Consider the following 20,838-nt stretch of genomic DNA (forward strand, 5'->3'; position numbering starts at 1 on the left):
TAGCAACAGCCTCCTGCGTACTGTCTGATGGCATTGTGTGGCACAAACAGACCACCGTGAGCTAATCCCATTATTACCGCACTGAAGAGGCCTTTTCAAAGTGCATAATAATGTTAAGCCCGTGCACGGCATTATATATTTAATGCTGAAGCATCTTTGCTGGTTCTAAATTGCTCAATAGCCCTTGATGTTCTGCAGTTGTAAAGGACAGCCTGTACTTTGAGCTCTGTTTGGGCTGCAGTATGCTACAGAAGCTATTGATTGAATGCGGGGATTTTTAATATTCGTCTTCTGCAAGTAACTTGTTTAAAAGACAGCTGAAGACAGAAATACCTTCAAAGGAAATATTATTTAATTATCATTATTTTATAACCAATGTTGTGGGACATGAGCACCATGAAAAGACTGACATTAGAAAAAAACATGTGGTAAAATATTTAAAATATATTACATAAACTTGATATAAGCCCAAGGATACTATACAAAAAGGGTATTTTTTCAGTATTGCCCAGATGGTGCTTGAAGGCATGTAATATTTTTCAAAGTGGATTTTTTTTTTAATGTACTATAAAATATTCTATTGACAATTATACAGTCCAAGGTATCACAACAGCTGTATCCATGAAGGGACTAATTATATTATAAAATTCATATTTTTATATTTATAAAGATAAATCCTATTAATTTTAGAATATCTACAACAGTATGTCCATACAACTGCGTAGATTCAAGTGACGATTACTGATAATTTATGATATTACATAGTAGTGTGCATCAGGGTATTTCAAATATATTTTCTCACTAAAATTTGAGATATTTTAATATATGTAATACATAAATTACTGTCTGTTACATTATGTTACTGTGGACTTCTGTAAACAGAGCCCCTTCAAACATACACAGCTGCACGATTATTACAATTTAAGCCCATAAATAAACGCGAACAATAAATCCAGTAGGCTACATTTGAATCAACGTGTAAATTAGTAACGAATTATTACAGTTTTGTGTCATTTCTGTTATGCTTGCCAGTGGGAGTCCCCCTGCAAGGGGCCCCTTTGCAGTATCGTTCCAGTAGTTGGAGTAGTCCGTGGAGAGAGAGAGCGAACGAGTGAGCGAACGAACGAGAGAGAAAGAGAGAGCGAGAGAGAAAGAGAGAGAGAGAGAGAGAGAGAGAGAGAGAGAGAGAGAGATCTTGGACAGAAGTAGCCAGCTAGTTACGCTAAGTGAATTTTGACACGACAGAACGCGGCGTTTTAGACTGTCACTTTCTTCTCTTTGGATCCCTCTCGTCCGGCTCCAAAAACACCACGTCGTCTCCAGCTTGAAAACTCAAAAAAGGCGTTCGCATCAGCTGGCATGAGCTAACCGACCAGACATGGAGACAAAACCTTTCTTGTCACTGGGTAAGTTCTCTCGTTAAAATGTGTTTGTAATTGTTAATACGGATTTTGAGATTGCGGCGACTCGCTAAGACTGGCACGCCTGCCATCGTCGGCACAAAAAATGATTTAGCGAGCTCGCTATCGGCTGTGGCTTTCTTTCGCGATCGAAACATTGTGCTAGTCTTAATCAGTTGTCGAAAACAAATATAAGAGAGGGGATTTTAAAAAGCAGTAAGTGTCGTTGGTTGGCACAGTGTGAGTATATTATGAGTAGTTGTAATGAAATTATTATTAGAAAACAAAACTTAAGTGGCGATAGGCTTGTCAAATGGGTAGCACATGCCATCGTCTCCTTTTCAGTGCTATCAATGCCGATGACAGGACACATTTGATTTCAATGTGACAGTGCTTTTTAAAAAAGATTTTTTTAAATTTTATTACTGTACGTTGGAGCATATGCGTGAGCACACGTTAAACGTTAGCTTTCAAATATTGTTAGATTTCAGTAGCCTATGTGAAAGCAATGTAATTAGCCTACGTCAATTCTTCGAACCATTTAAATCGAATTTAAAACTCGATCGTCGTTATTTGTAGTTATTGTAGCTTTCAATGTGTGTGTTACTAACAGCAATATTTATAGATTCCGAGCAGCTTTCACGTGCAACTTGTGCAGATTTTGACAAAAACAGACAGTGGGATTATTACATAAATATGAACAAACTAGACACAAATAGGGCACGCAGTGAGTTATTATCTACTAAACCATCCGCAATTTGCTGTGCTTCGGCAAACGAAATTACAGATTGATAGCACACGCTGGTGTTAACCAGAACGTTGAATAATCCTATATGCAGGCATGTAAAGTTTTTCAAACAGGGTGCAGAACAGTATGTACTGCTGCCGACCTGCCCTGTCACTTTCGCCACGGCGAAAAAAGTACTGCCGCATGATATTGTTAACACTTGACGCTTTACATTTTAGTTGCAAGACGTGGTAGCGTGTGGAACTGTTGTATTGGTCTAACCTTTTAATGTGAAAACATGCTGTAGTTGTGAATGAGAAAATGCCCTCGTGAAAAGATAAGGCGGACAGACATTTGAAAAATGAAAACGGGCACGGTAAAGGTGTGTGAAGGTTCAGAAGTAGCCTACTTGTCACCAAAACAGGCCCCCCTGTTTGCGCGCGCGCCTAAGTTTTAAATATAAAATAAAAATTTGTCTTTACCACGTGTAGCCTACTTTCCTCTATAATGAACTACAGCCGCAACCGCAGCGTAAGCGTTTTTTGTGCTTAGATATTGCCTTTCTTTCGCATTATCCTAGACGATATGACCCGTGTGATTTCAAGCAACGCTGAAACCTCGCTACAACGTTACCGCGAGTCTGGCTGGTGTGCGGTCGGGGGCGGATGGTACGGGCTTGCCAGAGAGGCGGATAAAGCCGTCGTTTGTGCCTCTACGTAAAGTTTTTGTAAGCGAAACCAAGATTTTTGTGGCTGTTTGAATCGTTTTCACCTTTTTAAATATTTTCATCGTACACTTAGGTGGTGTAGACTGCATCTTTATTATTATCGTGAATTATACTTGATTGCCAACACAGCAATACCCAATCTAGTTAGAATCATGCTGCTTCACGCGCTATTGGGACCGTGCTCCGTTCCATTTTCCTGGCAGGGAAACACGTCAATGAAAGTGTGCGTGTAGGCAATGTGTCCGTTTCAGATTTAAATTGCTTGGCTCAGCTCTACCTGTCTGTTACGCCAACACGTCAATGACGACCGTGGCATTTTAGGTAGGAGTAGCAAGGATCACTTCATCAAAAGCCGTGGAAAAATTATGCTGTGGTGCCAAGTCTGTTTTTGTCAGTCAAGGGGTTCGCAATTTTTTCATTCTGTGTGGCGGAGGGGAACCTTCCCTCTTTTCCTACTGAGCTAAAACATAACCGCCCCCACCCCACATACACACTCACCAAAAAAAGAAATATTTTAAAACTGCAGGCTGGTTTGTTGTTGTGTCTGTTTCCTCTTCACAAAGGAGTCGGGTTACACCTTGACACACATCAACTCCGCGGTATGTGGAGGTGTGCGGCGCAAGGGCTGCTGGGATATCTGCCGGTCTTTCTTTTTTTCAGTCGGATACCATGACTGCGTTAATGTGTCGGCTGAGAGCATGTGTTTCTGTGCGTGAGCAGACGTACAGACAGACGGCCGTCACAAGCTGCAGCACCCTGTTGAAAAACAAGGTTTTCTTTAGACTGTGGAGGTTTCTGTAAGTGCAGCACTGTGGAAAAAAAAGGGGCACGTGTTGTACTTCAAAGCAGTATGAAGCACTCGCAAATTAAACTCAAAACAGGTAGAGACGTGTAAATGAAATTAGCCAGAATGTTGGGAAAATGTAAAAAACTGACAGTGGCAATAATTCTGCATGAACTAAGCTTTTCTTTTTAAATCTTCAACAGAAAAAAAAATCACGTGATTGGGAGAGTAAGCAGAGATTTTATCATGTATTCTGCACCAAATCAGAACTGCAGTGTTACAGTAAAACGTGCCGGTTTTCAGGAGGCTGCTAGTGCGCAGAATCCCCTTTTGGATCAGCGTGACTACTGCGCAAACTGAGGGGCTTTTCGCATTACATTACAGAGCGACTTACACAACTTTTTTACATAGCATTTACATTGCATGAATTTATACAGCTGGGTATATACTGAAGCAAAGCAGGTTAAGCAAGTACCTTGCTCAAGTGTCCAACCTGGGAATCAAACCTGTGACCCTTAGGTTACAAGTCCAGCTACCAAGTCCTTACCCGTTATGCTACACTAGCACGTCTTCACAGGCGCTAGAGGCTACGGTAGTAGTCCGTTATCATGATGCTTCATTTTGGGTGGCGGTGTGGTGGAGCGCTTTGGGCAGGGAACTGGTGGGGTTGCTGGTTCTAATGCTGAGCGGGGACACAGCTTCTGTGCCTGTGAACCGTACATTCAGTACGAATCGCTTGAGTTCAAATCCGGCTAATAATAATAATTATAAGAATCCACTGTGTAGGGTGTATGTGGCCCTGAAGGAGGAGACACGCTGTGTTTGTTTATAATGTGTTTTTTCCCTGGTTCATGTGGCCAGTGGACGGCATGCGTGCTGTAGTAAGAAGCCGGCTTTGTTTTCTTTAGTCCCCAGTGAGGTAGACAGAGGCACCTTACAGAAGCTCTCCACCTTATCACAATCAGGGTCAATCAGGGTCTCCACCTTATCACAATCAGGGTCTCCACCTTATCACAATCAGGGACTCCACCTTATCACAATCAGGGTCTCCACCTTATCACAATCAGGGACTCCACCTTATCACAATCTCTCTCCCGAAAAACTCTCTCCGAACTGACCAGTCAACAAAAAAAAAAACGTCCCGGCTGGGTGCTAATTTGAACTGGGGGTCCCAGCTGACGGACCCCCGGACCCCCGGCGTGTGTGCGGGGGACAGGCAGAGAGGGACCCGCTAAGCGCTGTGGAGAGAGCTGCGGCGCTCCCGTGAGGGGGGGGGGCTACTTTCGACTGCGCGCATCGCGATGTCCCAGAAGGAAAACCGCCAAGGAGGTGCCAGACAGCAGCATCTCCTCTCTCTCTCCCTCTCTCTCTCTCCTCTCTCTCACTCCCTCCCTCCTTCTCCCCCTCTCACACTCTCTCTCTTCCTCCCTCCCTCCCTCTCTCTCTCTCCCTAACTCTCTCCCTTTTTCCCTCCTCTCTCTCTCTTTCTCCCTCCCTCTCTCTCTCCCTAACTCTCTCCCTCTTTCCCTCCTCCTCTCTCTCTCTCTCTCTCTCTCGCCCTCCTTCTCTCTCTCCCTCTCCCTCCTTCTCTCTCTCTCCCCCTCCCTCCTTCTCTCTGTCTCTCCCTCCCTCCTCTCTCTCTCTCTGTCTCTCTCTCCCCCTCTCTCTCTCCCTTCCTCTCTGTCTCTCTCTCCCTGCAAAAAGACAACGATCCGTGTGTTTTGTATTTTCGAGAGTATGAAATATTTTTCATTGTTAACATCTAAATTTAAAAGGCCTGGATAGGTTGGACACAGGGTGGGATTGTGAGCAGGTTGAAATTTCAGTTAATAATAACTTTATATTGTATTTTGTAGTAGACTTGGCTATGCTTAAGGGTGTATACCATACAGCTGTTCCTTTGAGAGTTTTCTCTTCCCTGTTGTCTTTTTGTTGTTGTTGCAGTAGTATTTATTTGTCCCGTTCCTGGCCTCCCCCAAAAATTCCAGAAGCTTCCTTTATTGCGGGTAAACACCCTGATCCCAAACGGGGGGTCGCTGTGACAGAAGGTGTCCAACACCCCCCCACCCCCCCGCCCCACCCACCCACCCCACCCCACCCCACCCTTGTGAATTCACATTGTGAATCTCCGTTTCTCATTTAAGACCATGAACTTCAAATGGGTGGTGTGTGGGGGGGGGGGGGGTTACCCTCCTGTTGCTGCAGTTCTGGATTCCAAGGGAACGAGGGAGTGTTAAAGTGGAACAAAAGTTGTGATGGGGGGGGGGAAGGTGGGTGGGGCAGCGCCGTTAAAAGAGGGGACAAGTTTAGTTTACTGCGTTGCACTTTTGTTTTTCTAAAGTAATGCTCGGCCCCTCCGTGCAGGACTGCAGCTGTCATTTTTATTGGCCGGGGTTTATAGGGAAAGTTAACGGCTTAAAGGGACAGCGCGCCTTTTTTTCCCTCTCTTTCTCCCTCCCCCCCCCATCGCCCGCGGCTTCCCACATCCTCCCGAATCAAAGGAAACGTACCCCCCCCCTCCGCACCCCCACCCTCACATCCTCCACCAGGAGCCGACGCAGCGAGAGAGAGAGAGAAAGGATTCGCCGCGTCTTTCTACACTCAGCGCCCGTCGCCGGGAACCTCGACGGCCGCGCTCCTCGAGACACCTCCTCGTTCAGCGCTCGCGTCCCCCACTCGCCAGACCCCGCCGGTCCCGGAAGAACCCCCCCTGACCGTCGGAGGGTGCGAGGAGGTGGTGGTCTCGCTCCAAAAGAAAAAAAAGCGGGGGGCAGTTTTTTCGGCGAAGGCTCCGTCGCCGTCGTCGCCGCCGTCGTTAATTATTTGTGCGCGGAGGCTCAGCGCGAGCAGAGCGGCGTTTTTTGGCGATAAAGGGCAGACCGGACTTTGCGCCTTGAACTTTGACCCCCGCGAGCGAGCGAGCGTGCGGCATCTTCAAAGCGTCTCGTTCCCTTGTTGGCTCGGTGGCCACGCAGCCGCGCTGGACGACAGCGGAGGTGATTTCTGCCTAATCGCCTCGTCCGTTTTCACACTCGCGTTTGTGAGAATACAACTCTGTTTGCCTGAAAGACACGTTAGGTGGCTGGGAAAAAAAATTCTTTGTTGTGTATGTGGTGAATCAGGCAGTGAGGGCCATCTTCAGACCTTGGCTGTCTAAATGCTTTCAATAACCAATTGAGCTCTTTCAATGAGAACTCATGAAAACTCGTGAACCCTTTTCGATGTGAATTTAAGCCTCGAGTATCTCTACAGTTCGTTTCGAGTGAGGACCGAAAGGTAAAGTGATAATTTTGTGAGAGCAGCAGCGCCAGGCCGTCTTTATCTGCTCCATCCGGAAATACTCCTGGCTCGAGCGGCAGCGCGGACTGTGCTACGCGTTTGCTTTCCTTCGCCCGGCGCGCAGCGTAGCGTAGCGTCCTCTGGCAGGCCGCGACTCTGGTGCGCTCCCTAAAAGCTGCTCTTAGCGTGCTGTCCATCTCCGGAGAGAGGCGTTTGGGCGGGATGGGAGGGTGCTCTGTCAGTAAAGAGCAGTCAGCGAACCGTTCGGTGCTATCTCTCTCTCTCTGTCAGTAAACACCAAACTGTTCAGTGCTCTCTCTCTCTGTCAGTAAACACCAAACTGTTCAGTGCTCTCTCTCTCTGTCAGTGAACACCAAACTGTTCAGTGCTCTCTCTCTCTCTGTCAGTAAACTCCAAACTGTTCAGTGCTCTCTCTCTCTGTCAGTAAACTCCAGGCTGTTCAGTGCTCTCTCTCTCTGTCAGTAAACTCCAGGCTGTTCAGTGCTCTCTCTCTCTGTCAGTAAACTCCAGGCTGTTCAGTGCTCTCTCTCTCTGTCAGTAAACACCAAACTGTTCAGTGCTCTCTGTCAGTGAACACCAAACTGTTCAGTGCTCTCTCTCTCTCTGTCAGTAAACTCCAGGCTGTTCAGTGCTCTCTCTCTCTGTCAGTAAACACCAAACTGTTCAGTGCTCTCTCTCTCTGTCAGTAAACACCAAACTGTTCAGTGCTCTCTCTCTCTGTCAGTAAACACCAAACTGTTCAGTGCTCTCTCTCTCTCTGTCAGTAAACTCCAGGCTGTTCAGTGCTCTCTCTCTCTGTCAGTAAACTCCAGGCTGTTCAGTGCTCTCTCTCTCTGTCAGTAAACACCAAACTGTTCAGTGCTCTCTCTCTCTGTCAGTAAACACCAAACTGTTCAGTGCTCTCTCTCTCTGTCAGTAAACACCAAACTGTTCAGTGCTCTCTCTCTCTGTCAGTAAACACCAAACTGTTCAGTGCTCTCTCTCTCTCTGTCAGTAAACTCCAGGCTGTTCAGTGCTCTCTCTCTCTGTCAGTAAACTCCAGGCTGTTCAGTGCTCTCTCTCTCTGTCAGTAAACTCCAGGCTGTTCAATGCTCTCTCAATTCAATTTTCAATTTAAGTTGCTTTATTGGCATGAAATACAAACGTACTTATTGCCAAAGCATACATATATAATATGTAAAATAATAATAATATAAAAATAATAATGGTAAATGTAACAATATATACAAATATACAATATTGACAGCAACAGAAGTAAATCAATAAATATGTACAATGTTTATATGGGGTGGGTGGTCACTCACTGTCCCTCAGGTTATGGCAGGCTGAAATGAACTGTGCTGCAATTGGGGCTGTTGATCCTTCCCCTAAAAGAATTGCACATTTTTCTTCTTTTGATTTGTAATTAAAATTATTTATAATTTGGGATAATTTTTGGAAATATTTTTTTTCTAATTTGTAAATATTTTGTGCAAGTAAGGAGGAAGTACATCTCTGTTTCCACCTCCCCTGTCTTGCAGTGAGCACATATTCGTTCTTCTTTTGGTACCCATGAGTTTTTGTATCTGCCTATTTCAATTGCAAGCGTGTGGTCACTGAGCCTGTACTTGGTCAGGATCCGTCTCTGCTTTGTATCCCTGACAGAGATATCTCTCTCTCTCTCAGTATTTTATTGATCTTTTAAATCAGGTCTGAAAAGGCACTGATATGGTATTGACGTGATGTTTGTTTCAAAGGTTGTTTCAAACCTTTGACGTCAGTTCGCGGCCAGCCTGACACTGCATGGGCAGGGAGCAATCCGCCTGAACGGCTCCTGCGGTTCGACCTCCGTCTCCTGCACCCTGTCCGGGCTGAGCTGTGTTCTAAACCGTCATGGCTTTGACATTACAGGCTTTGGTCAAAGCGGACTAACCCCCCACCACGGAGGACAAGGTGCAGTTTGTGGAGTCATGTCTCCCGGTGATTGTCCATGCAGCAAGGGCACGTGTGGAAACCTCCCGACGTCTGTCAGCCCGCCGTCTCCGCGGTGACGCTTCCGTCCGCGTGACGGACAGGCGTCAGAATCGGCGGCGGTCCTGACGGGACCCCGGCGCGGCGTCTGTCACCTCACCAGGCGCGAGCCGCTCGGCCAGACGGCCACGGGGGGGGGGTGGGGGGAGCCGGCGGTTTCCCCCGACGCCCCCGCGCTTCCTGGAAGAAGAGCCGCGTGTGCCGGAGCGGGGAGAGCAGGAAGTGAGGGGGCGTCCCGCCCTCGGTACGGGTTCTGTCCTGCGGGGGCGGGGTCCAGGTTCTGGCGTGAGACTACCCCCGACAACCGCCGAGGCTTTCCGTTCACGAAAACGTCAAGAGGCGGCTGAGCGGCGATCCCCTCCGCGCTTTCTCTCACGTCCGTGTCGGCAGGGGCCCGTCAGCCCCGCAGAACCGAACCCGGCGAGATCACGCGTCCCACGATGCACTGCATTTCACGACGGCCCGATTCGGTCCGAAGGGCGGTTTGAATAAAGCAGTGAAAGAAAATTATCTCCCAATCTGTCAAAAAGAAAAGAAAATGGAGAGCAGGTTTAAATCTGTTATTCAGAGTTAGGGGTAGGGGCGGGTGGTAGGGGGCGGTGGGGTGCGGCGAGGCCGAGTCCGGGCCTGTCTGGCGTACGGGGGGGGGGGGTGGGGGGGGGGGCGTGTCCGCTTGCGTTTCGCAGCCGCGTGCGGAGATGTGTTCGGCCGAGCGTATCTGTGTCTGATCATGTCCCGGGCTCAGTCTGCCGAGCGCAAACACACCGGCCAGATTAAGGGCTCCCGATTGGCCCCCGCGATAAGTCAGGATCCGTTACGGAGGCGGCTGGAAAGGTATCCACGGGGACGACAATAAAGACGGGATTAGCCGGGACACTTTAAATAGTGAAAACACGATTGAGAAAACGGGTCGGTGTCCGGTGTCTCTGAAATTCCAGCCGAGTCGCGGGCGAAATACGTTGAGTGTGAATTTTGACGTTTCGTTAATAAACCCCGGGTGGTTTCCTGCCGTCCCGTGGGTACGCACGGTGTACGGAGGGACCCGTATTTTTCGTCGACTGAAGCAGACGGCGGGAAGGTACTGTGACCGTTACGCAACGGGCTGGCTTTCCCCCGGCGACCTGCGGCTGCAGTTACCACGCTCGGCCATTAGGGGCAGCGGAGAGCGAAGAGGCCGGTGAAGTAGCCCTAGTCAGTGCGTTTCTGTTCTGACTCACCGTGCGGGGATCAGGGTGATTTAGTGGCTTTTCTGACGCCTCCGGCCCAAGCGTTCCTGCTTCCGCCCCTGCTCCCGCACCCCACCCCCCACCCATAACCCACATATCCCCCATACACCCCCACCCCGCCCCCCTCAGCCCTCCAGGCTGTCTCCAACAGTGACTCATATAGGAGCCTTAAATTCTATGGCGGGACATCTGGCTCCAAATTCTTTGCAGGCTGAAGCAGGGGGGGGGGGGGGTGTGAGGAAAGCTTGTACCTGAAAAAACAGCCCCCTGTCGCAGTACCCTCGGAGAGGCCGGAAAGCAGGGGGGGGTACTTGGTACCCTTGCTAGCTGCTCCAGCGTCTCTGAACTGGGCCTAGCGGCCGAGCGGCCTAGCAGCCTAGCGGAGCGGAACGCTCTCGTCTGACGCTCTCGCCCGTCTTTTAGCGGTAAAAGGCGGTCTCCCGAAGCCGAAGGGCCCCGTAGGTCAGCGGGAGCGGGGTCCCGCGGTAAAGCCGCTTTCTGCTTGTTCCGTGAGTTAGGATCAGCTACTCTGCGTATTAAGAGCTTTCTGAACTTTTTTTCTGTGGGAAAGATCCTGCCTGGCGTATGACCCCCCCATGCCCCCCCCACACTTAAACAGCTTCACGCTGTATGAAAGGACGGGTCATCTAGTGTTAATCGCTTCGTTAAGTAGCCCGTCCGCTCGCGACGCTAGGGACGTTTAACGAGCGCGAGTTATGCGGTCGCTAGCTAACGGCCGCTAGCGTATTCATTAAATAAATGAATAATAGTGTATGTTTTAAATGGACGATGGAATACGCCGATACTTATTGGGGGAAATGCGACGCCGACTCAGGCGGGTTCGCGATTGGCTGATTTTTGCTGGCTGCTCTTTGGCTGTTTCTCCCCTTCATCTTTCATCGTCCTGGGAATGGCTGATCTGAAAAGGCTGTTCTCGTCCCCTGTTATCAGCTGACCCTACCTGACCACTTAATTAGCACGTTTATTCATGAACTAATTTTCTCTGAATACCCTCATTTGTTTCATTTGGTCGGTGAGCTCACAGCGATGTCGTATTTCCCACGTTATGCCGTAGGTGGAGTAAATGGCTGCTTTGCTCATAAAGAAAGGGTGAACAGAATTACTCTCGCATCTGTGAATTCAAACTTCAACCAAGACCAGAATTCTCATTAACGTTTTAACCGGTCGGTGGAATGCTGAAATGAACGATTGTACAGTTCGGTAGCGGTCGCCATGGGTAACCGGGGGGCGTGGCTTAGTGCCTTAATGGTTGCCAGGTGACATTGCCTGGAGGAGGGAAGTCGTTGCATCCTAAGAGGATGTCTCGCCTCTACAGGAGAGGAACTCTTTAATTTCCTGCCGTTGAAGAAAATGGCTCTGGAGCGTTTCTTACATCATCCTGGTTCCAGAGGGACGACTGGATGCTTTTTAAAAAAAAACTTTGCCTCTCCTCTTGCTGAGGTGCCAAGTGTTTGTGTTCTTGGTCCGTTTCTCTCTTACTCTCTCTGTCTCTGTCTACATTTTGGAGGGAAATAATCTGAGTGACTTCAGCAGCTGCTGGTATAAATCTGATTAGGTTGTGTTCCGTTGCCGCTCCTCCTACGCGTCACGGCAACGGGGCGATTTCCGTTGGCTTTCAAACGGAGAGGAAGTGCGGCGTTTCGGTAATGACCGTGGACTTAGCATCTCTCTCTGCCTCTCTATTCTTCACTCTCACTCTTTCTCTCTCTCCCTCCTTTGTCTCTCTCTCTCGTGAGAAGGTTTCTGAAGCGAAAGCATGCTTTTGTCAGCCGGGCTCCAGCGACGTCCTCGTCACCGGCGCCGTGGCCTCCGGCTGCAGGCTGAAGAGTCGCGTTCGCTTTGGGTTTCCCCGTTTCCGTTTCAAAAACCGGCGATTTGAGAAAGGGTCTCACTGGAGATCAGATCTCAGATCCGGCGGGAAGGTACCAAACTCACAGTTTTTCAGAAAAAAAAGGAAAATCAAAACAAACATTTGAAGGGTTTTCTCCAGGATTTTTAAGACGATGAGCGTGGCGGGAATAAAGGACGTGCTCTTTCGGGGAGAAGAGAGGTCAAAGGTCACGGCGAGGACTTTTATGGTGGGGAAGCAGGCAGGCTGCCAGTGGGAGGAGAAAGAGGAGAGCAGCGATGAGGCCATGTGGGAGGGGGCACTGCCGGGTTTTGGGGTTAGTGATGAGGCCGTGGGGCGGGGGGCACTGCCGGGTTTTGGGGTTTGGGTTCAGTGATGAGGCCGTGTGGGGGGGGGGCACTGCCGGGTTTTGGGGTTTGGGTTCAGTGATGAGGCCGTGTTGTGGGGTGGGCTCTTGCAGGGTTTTTGGGGGGGTGGGGGATTTGGCGTGGTTTTCCTGTGAGTCAGAGCAGGGTGGCGTGGGACTCCTGCAGTCCCAGTGAAAGGCTGGATTGCAGTTATGGGAGAGGAGGACAGAACATCACTCACAGCCGTCACATGCAGAGAGTTCAGTGCTCAGCTCTGATAAAGGCTAATGATGATAAACTGTGATGGGAATAATACTGTCTCTAACACACACACGCACACATACACACACACACATATACATGCACACACACACACACACACTCATGCGCACACACACACACGCACACACACACACACACATATACATGCACACACACACACACACACTCATGCGCACACATGCACACACACACACATACATACACACACACATAGGCGTAGATTTCGGGGGGGGCGCAGGGGATACTTCCCCCTCAATATTTAGAACATGTGCATTTGTCCCCCCCAATAAAAACATGAAAGAAGCATTTCCACCATAAATTGATGCAGAAAAGGCACAAATTGGTGCATAAAAATTCACCAGAATGCAGGAAATTAAGTGTTTGACGCTCAAAATTTCCTGTGGGAGGGACCCCCAGACCCCCCACTTAGTGTGTCCCCCCCTCTGTTCAAATGAAACCTACGCCACTGCACACACACGCACTCATACACACACACACACACACTCATATACACACACACACATATACATACACACACACACACATAGTACATACATACATACACAGACATGAATACACACACACTCTCTCTTTTTCTCTTGCTCTTCTCACATGTACACACACACACACACATACATACATAAAAGCACACTCACACACACACACACACACATGCATACATACATACATAAAAGCACACTCACACACACACACAGTCTCTCTCTTTCCCTCTCTTGTTGTTTCAGAACCCTGTGGGCTGTTGCCTGCGTGTGTGTCTGAGGGGGGTCGCTCAATAAAGAGAGGGGGTAGAGTCAGGGGTGTGCGTGCTTTGGGGTGGAGGGGGTGCAGGAAGGGAAGGGGTGTGGAGAGAGGAAGTCCTGGAGCAGTACGCCAGAAGGGGACAGAGAACGAGCACATCTGGAGCACTTCAGCAAATATTTCTCCCACATCTGGAGATTTTTGCTGGAATTTAAGGGTCTCTCCTTTGATTCTGCATTCCCTCTCTCCCTCTCCCTCCCTCTCTCTCCCTCTCACTCTCTCTCCCTAATTAACTCTTTCCCTCTTTCCCTCCTTCTCTCTCTGTCCCTCTCCTTCTCTCTCCCTCTCCTCTATCTCACACTCTGTCTCCCTAACGCTCCCTTTTTCCCTCCTCTCTCTCTCTCTCCCTCTCATTCCCTCCCTCCCCCTCTCTCTCTCCTTAACTCTCTCCCTCTTTCCCACCTTCTCTCTCTCCTTCTCCCCCCCTCACACTCTCTCTCTCTTCCTCCCTCCCTCTCTCTCTCCCTAACTCTCTCCCTCTTTCCCTCCTTCTCTCTCTCTCCTTCTCTCCCTCTCTCTCTCCCACCCATCTTCGAGGCCTCCAGCGGTGGCACTGTAAGTGAAGGAGGCTCCCGTTCCCCTTAGGGACTGAGCCACTCCGGACTTTACTGTGAGCTAAATGGGACCCATACGAGCCGCGAGAAGCCCCCGTGAAGTCTGGCCAATTAAGAGCCAGTTAGGAGAGATCAGCCTCCTGCAGAGCCGGCCTCAGCCGAGCCACGACGAGCCCCCGCGTTAAAACCTGAGCTCCAACATCCTCGCATTAATATTTCATCAAAAGGCTCCGGAAAACTGACAGAAAGTTGATTTAGTTAAGCTCGCGCGGGAGCGAGGAGCGTGCGCACTTTGGGAGCCGTTAGCCTGTTTTAAATGCGCGGGGCAGCGCCTCCTGCCGCGCCCGAACGGTGGTGATCGGGTTCGCGGGTTCGACCCGGATTCCCGGCGCACTCCGGCTGAACCGCGCGGGGTCCCCGGGGACGCTGGGCGGCGTGCGAACGCGTCGATGGCGGAGAGGCTTGTCTCTGGAGAGGCCGCCCCCCTCTGAGCGGTGTCTTAGCGGGAGAAGCCCGCGGCCGCCCTTTTGGGTTAAAAACCTTCCGCGGTCGCACCGCGCCCTTCCACGCTACGCAGTCAGGGGGCAGGACGTCATCGTGGACCGCCCTGCCGCTCAAACGGTCACCCAGAGATCGCCGCGCCTGCGCTGTCGGAGCCGTTTCCCCTGGCGATGCGTCCTGAGTGCAGAAACAGGAACGGCGAGAGCTCTGAAGGGCTCTTCAGAAGTGCCTTTAGCGCTCAGCGTTAGCGCCCGCGCGCGAGAGCTCCTTTCATCGGACGTTTCTGATCTCCGCCGAGAGCGGCCTCGCATTCCGCGCGGAGACCTTCGCTTTCTTTCCCGATGAAGGAACTCTCCGGAACGTCTCTGATCCGCCCGCCTTTCGCCCGGCGCCTCGGCGCGCGGGGACGGCCGCGGCTGCATGCTAATGTGGGAGTGGCCCCCGATCAAAAGGAGGATCGCTCCCCGCTCCTGTCCCGAGGATGGTGTTTACCGCCCCCCCCCGGGGGGGTTTGCAGCCCCGAGCGGCTTATAGGCCCTCACAGTTCTGCTCTGTGAGAGAGAGAGAGGATCATAGGCCCTCACAGTTCTGCCCTGTGAGAGAGAGAGAGGCTCAGAGACACTCACAGGTCTGCTCTGTGAGAGAGAGAGAGGCTCAGAGACACTCACAGTTCTGCTCTGTGAGAGTGAGAGAGGCTCACAGAGATCCAATAGGCCTTCAGGCCCCAGTCCCCCCCCCCACCCCACCCTACCAGCAGTGTTTATTGCTGTAGCACGTTACAGTCTGCTATCTGCGTGGACATTGTAAAACTCTATAAGCTGGCGAGTCTCTATAACCTACTGAGCTGCCCCACCCCAGAAGAAAGTCTTTGTGGGGGGTGGTGGGGGCAGTTTCACACGGCTGTGGAGCGGGAAGCAGGGGGTTTTCCGCTGTTGTCACCATCAGGACAAAGTTCGGGGGACCAGGAAGCCCAGAACAGAGCTGGGCTGCTGGGAAGGAAGTGGGTGGGTAAATCTGCATTTTCCACCAACCCCCCCGACCGCTAAATTCTTATGGACTTTACATTATATAGGTCCTCCAGGCTATCCCCAGCAAGCGGCCATGTTTCAGACTCCCACGCCTCCTCCCAAAACCTACAGCAGTGTTCACTCTCTCTCACTCACCTACAGCAGTGCTCACTTGGTCACCTACAGCAGTGCTCACTCAGTCACCTACAGCAATGCTCACTCAGTCACCTACAGCAGTGCTCACTCAGTCACCTACGGCAGTGCTCACTCAGTCACCTACAGCAGTGCTCTCTCTCTCTCTCTCACCTACAGCAGTGCTCTCTCTCTCACCTACAGCAGTGCTTTCTCTCTCTCTCACCTACAGCAGTGCTCACTCAGTCACCTACAGGAGTGCTCTCTCTCTCACCTACAGCAGTGCTCACTCAGTCACCTACAGCAGTGCTCTCTCTCTCTCTCACCTACAGCAGTGCTCACTCAGTCACCTACAGGAGTGCTCTCTCTCTCACCTACAGCTCTTCTCTCTCTCCCTCTCTCTCTCTCTCCATGGGAAAAGCAGGATATGAGCCAGTGGGTCAGTTCCAGCCCTCAGCACAGATATCCTCTGGTGCTCTGCAGATGACCTACATTCAGTGCCCTCCAAAAGTACAGTAACATTAAAGTGAAATTTGTTATTTTTTGCTTAAGGCATTTGGATTTGAGATTTTAAAAAAAGATGAATACGAGACAACAGTATAGACAAGCAGATTTCACTTCACGGTATTTACATGTGTCTATTTTTCACCATTTTTACATAAACAGCAGTGTCTTGTTTTGTTTTTTGTTGAGTCCCTCCATTTACAGCTATGAAAAATGAAGTTAACAGAATAACTTAAAAGTAAATTCAAGCAATAAAGTTTAATGTTTGGTTGCATAGCCCTTGAATGCAATAACTGCTTTGGATCGTGGGCTGTTCCTTCCTTGTGAAAAGTATACTCATGTAAATACCAGTAAATAAAAGCTGATTGTACGCTAGTCTCACAATCATCTTTCTGATCTGAATCCTGAATGCCTGAAGTGCATAGCACACACTTTCCCACACTGACTCTCTCACACAGCGTGCTGCTGCGCTTCCGTGGGGGTGTTCCTCGAGAGGAACGAGCGTCAGTGGAAGGGTGGGGTCCCCAGCAGGCTCTCTGTGGGGGGGTGGGGGGGGTGTCTGTACTCGTGGGGGGGTGGGGGTGGGGGTCTAGTATTTGATGCTCTACAGCTCTCAGGCCTCTCCGAGCTTTCCGGGGTGGGGGGCCATATCGGGCCGCTAACTGTCACAGAGCGAAGCCCGCTCTCCCTCCCTCCCTCCCCATGTCAGACAGGGATGATCACCCCCCCAGAGCAGCAGAGACGGTTTGATCCTAATCAGCTGTCAGCTGATCCGACGTGTTTTCGCCGCCAGCCCATCTCTGACACAGGCAGCCCATTGAGCGACCCGCCGCTCTGCCCCCTGCGCTACGCCCCTCTACGCGGGCCGCCCAGGGCCCCTTCTCTGACCAACGAAATAGCCATCGCTCCCCGTGCCGTTGTCCTTTTTAAAGTGCGTGTACTATTTCATAGCTTTCTGAACGGGGGGTTAAGGGGAAGCCTTTGGCTGGGCTGCTAGCCTTCCCCCAGTCTGCGGTCCAACCAATCACCGTCTCCCGACCGGTCGCTTCTGCGTGATGTCATCCTAACTGGCTCGAACGCTCGTACCTGTGCCATTGTCATATAGTTTGCTGTTTTGGCTCCAGGTTTTCAAACTCCTCTCCAGCCAAAACATTCAGAATAATAATAATAAATTACAAGCGGAAGACGTAAACAAAGAAGGTCGGGGAGTTAATTCCGCTGAACTTGTTTCCGGGACGTCGATGTCGGCGTTCGAATTGGCCCCCCCGTTTGACGGCTCGGAGACGCCGCTTTCGCTGACACTCAAAAAGCTCTCGGATGTGAAATTCCTTCGCTGAGATGACAGGATGGTCTGTACACTTTGAACACAAAAGTATACATGCAAATATTTAGATATGGAATCACAGTATACAGTATATCAGTATGATGTTTGCATTAATTGGTTCATCAGCTTTCTTAAATTGCTGGAGTGAAAAAATACATACATTTGAATATTGTAAATATAATTATTTTTGGTTTGGAACATGGACTAATGATATATCTGAGTAGATAAGAAGTAATTTATGGTTTAGTGGATCTCGATAGTGGAGCCTAATCCAGTGGTAACATATGTTATTTGGAGAATGTTCCAGAAGGTTCTGAAACAGCTGCTCTTCACAGCCTAATTACCTGCCTTCTTAATTTGGGTTTTTTGACGCCGAATGTCGAGCATGAAGGGAACCTGTTTCCCTGCCCGGGATGAAGCCGGCTCGGAATGCGGCGCGGCTGCGATTAGCCGCGCGCGGGCGTTCTGACGAGCGTGTGGCACATCCGTCCGCGCCCGCCGCTGTTGCCGCGGTTTCGAGGCGCGGAGGTAGCGCACGCTGTTATCGCCGCCCGCAGAGGGCCGCGCGCCGCACGGGGTGTCACATCGCTTTTACCGCCAATCTTCAGGCGTCCCGCGCATCCCCGTGTGCGCTGGAAAAACAACGCGTTTTGAGAAGGTTCCATTTAGTGATTTTTATGTGTGCTCGGAGCCTTGAACAGAGCTTTAAATGCTCTGCTGCATTTCTGTGGCCAGCGTGTGTGTGTGTGTGTGTGTGACCATTTTATGTGACCATTTTTAGCTTTATTTGCTATTACTTTCTGTAGCGATTATTAGACAGAGTGCATTAAACACAGAGAGTATTCGACAGAGCATTAAGCTCAGAGTGAATTAGAGAGTATCAGACACAGAGAATATTAAACAGCGAGTATTAGACCCAGAAAGTATTGACAGACAGTATTAGACACAGATAGTATTAGACTAAGAGCTTCAGCCTCAGAGAGTATTAGCCGGGGTATTAGACACACAGAGTATTAGACAGAGTATTAGGCTCAAAGAGAATTAGACAGAGAGTATTAGCTGGGGTATTAGACACATAGAGTATTAGACAGAGTATTAGGCTCAAAGAGAATTAGACAGAGAGTATTAGCTGACGTATTAGACACACAGAGTTCTGTACAGCGTGGGACGAGTCCAGCCTGTTCAGCAGGTACGCACAGAGACACAGACACGGAGCTGCAGTAGGAATGAGAGGCCTTCCCAGAATTCCCTGCAAGAGCCGCTAAAACAGCCATCAGACGATAGCCGCGGAGCAAGGCCAGCTTTCCAGAGCAGGCCTGTCGCTGAGAGCCCAGCCGTGGAGCTGCTCCAGAGCCCGGCCTGTCTCTGAGAGCCCAGCCGTGGAGCTGACCAGAGCCCGGCCTGTTGCTGAGAGCCCAGCCGTGGAGCTGACCAGAGCCCGGCCTGTCTCTGAGAGCCCAGCCGTGGAGCTGCTCCAGAGCCCGGCCTGTCTCTGAGAGCCCAGCCGTGGAGCTGCTCCAGAGCCCGGCCTGTCTCTGAGAGCCCAGCCGTGGAGCTGACCAGAGCCCGGCCTGTTGCTGAGAGCCCAGCCGTGGAGCTGACCAGAGCCCGGCCTGTCTCTGAGAGCCCAGCCGTGGAGCTGCTCCAGAGCCCGGCCTGTCTCTGAGAGCCCAGCCGTGGAGCTGACCAGAGCCCGGCCTGTCTCTGAGAGCCCAGCCGTGGAGCTGCTCCAGAGCAAGGCCTGTCGCTGAGAGCCCAGCCGTGGAGCTGCTCCAGAGCCCGGCCTGTCGCTGAGAGCCCAGCCGTGGAGCTGACCAGAGCCCGGCCTGTCTCTGAGAGCCCAGCCGTGGAGCTGACCAGAGCAAGGCCTGTCGCTGAGAGCCCAGCCGTGGAGCTGCTCCAGAGCCCAGCCTGTCGCTGAGAGCCCAGCCTTGGCTTGAGTGACCCCCCCCCCCCCCTCGTTTGGACTCCGGCCCCCCACGGTCACTCTGTCGAGTCACAGGGTCCACCGCGTTCGGAGGAGACAGATAGTCATGACTGGGAAAAAAAAAGGGATCTGAGTTAAAAATCTCCTCGGTTCTCACCGGACGTCCTGCTGAATCTCCAGTTCCTGTGAAGAACGGCGTCGCCAGGGTGACGTTCCGGGGCCGGCAACCGAGAGCCTACCGAGCCTTTTCTGTTTTTTTTTTTTGCTTTCTGTCTTTTTTTTTTTTTTTTTTTGGTACGTCTGCAAATGGAACCAGTTGCGACACCAGTTTCTGAGAGCAGACTCAGCAAAGCGCCTCTCAGCCTGGGAGCCATACCGCCCTCCCCCCATCCCCCCCCTCCCCCCCCAGGATGCACAGGGATCGCCTCCTGCATTATCCCCCCCCCCCCCCACACACACATCATATTCCTGCAACCTCCGCATCCCCGCTTCCTGATTGGCCGGGGAGAGGAGGAAACGGCCGGCTCTCACACACCGCTGATCCGGCTGCTCCTTTCATCTCCGCCATTTCAACTTTTTTTTGCATTTTTTTCCCCCTTCTTGCTTCTTTTTTTTTTTTTTTTTTTTTTTAAAGACACAGCGCCCACCTGCCACCGCAGCCACCACCCACCTAAAAAAAAAAACGCGACACTGAAAAAGTTCCCCTCGCTGGCCTGAGATTCCCCAAAAATAAAGCCGCTGTTTGTTGTGTAAATGACCACATGCTGTAGAAAATTAATCCGGCCTGTACTCTGTCCTCGTCATGTGACTTGACCTACTTTTTTGTTCCTCTCTCTCTCTCCTCGCTTTCTCTCGCGTTCTCTTTCTCCTCGTCTCTCTCTCGTGCTCTCTATCTTTGCTCTCTCTCTCTCTCTCATGCTCTGCCACTCTGACTCTAACTCTGCGTGCAGGCATGTGTTATGATACGTAATATAAGTAGGACTCTTAATTTGACACGTTGCTCTCGATCGTATCGGTTCCCAAACTCGGTCCTGGGGGACCCCCGGTCCTGGGGGACCCCCGTGTACGTTGGTTTTCGGGCCAAACACAGTTGCGATCCCAGAACGTTAACAAGCCGTTAATTGTGCTTAATTACACTTTTCGTGTTTAGAGGGGTTATTTACCCTCTGAAGCCACATTGTGTCAGAAGTAGCTCTGCACGCCATGGAGAATAAAATGGCCTTGTTCACATTATGCTATATTACGAATGATTACATAGAGAGGGGGCAAAAATATTTATTTACTGATCAAATTATGCTGTGGTACTAATCAAACATATGGCAGAGGCCCCATATGGTCTGTGGGGGGGGGGGGGGGGCGGCTGGTTTAGGTGGAGAAGAAACACCTCCGACCATAGA

At 50.6% G+C, this 20,838-nt stretch overlaps 1 protein-coding gene and 1 long non-coding RNA gene across 4 annotated transcripts in view; one reads left to right on the top strand and one right to left on the bottom strand.

Annotated features, from left to right (window-relative positions):
• LOC118212635 overlaps positions 1 to 3,490 on the bottom strand; it is a 30,925-nt gene extending 27,435 nt beyond the window's left edge. For both annotated transcript variants that reach the window (XR_004762286.1, XR_004762285.1), the window contains exon 1: positions 3,353 to 3,490. This is a non-coding gene — a long non-coding RNA (uncharacterized LOC118212635). The remainder of the gene's footprint in view (positions 1 to 3,352) is intronic.
• The window catches only part of LOC118212632 (retinoic acid receptor RXR-alpha-A), a 114,047-nt gene continuing 94,339 nt past the window's right edge, over positions 1,131 to 20,838 (top strand). Inside the window, exon 1 of one of the 2 annotated variants that reach the window (XM_035390744.1) lies at positions 1,131 to 1,406. In XM_035390744.1, the coding sequence (XP_035246635.1) occupies positions 1,379 to 1,406 (28 nt within the window). In that variant the 5' untranslated portion in view covers positions 1,131 to 1,378. The remainder of the gene's footprint in view (positions 1,407 to 20,838) is intronic. The other variant, XM_035390745.1, reaches the window with a different exon arrangement.

This window comes from Anguilla anguilla, chromosome 14 (assembly GCF_013347855.1).
Source record: "Anguilla anguilla isolate fAngAng1 chromosome 14, fAngAng1.pri, whole genome shotgun sequence".
NCBI classification, from domain to species: domain Eukaryota; kingdom Metazoa; phylum Chordata; class Actinopteri; order Anguilliformes; family Anguillidae; genus Anguilla; species Anguilla anguilla.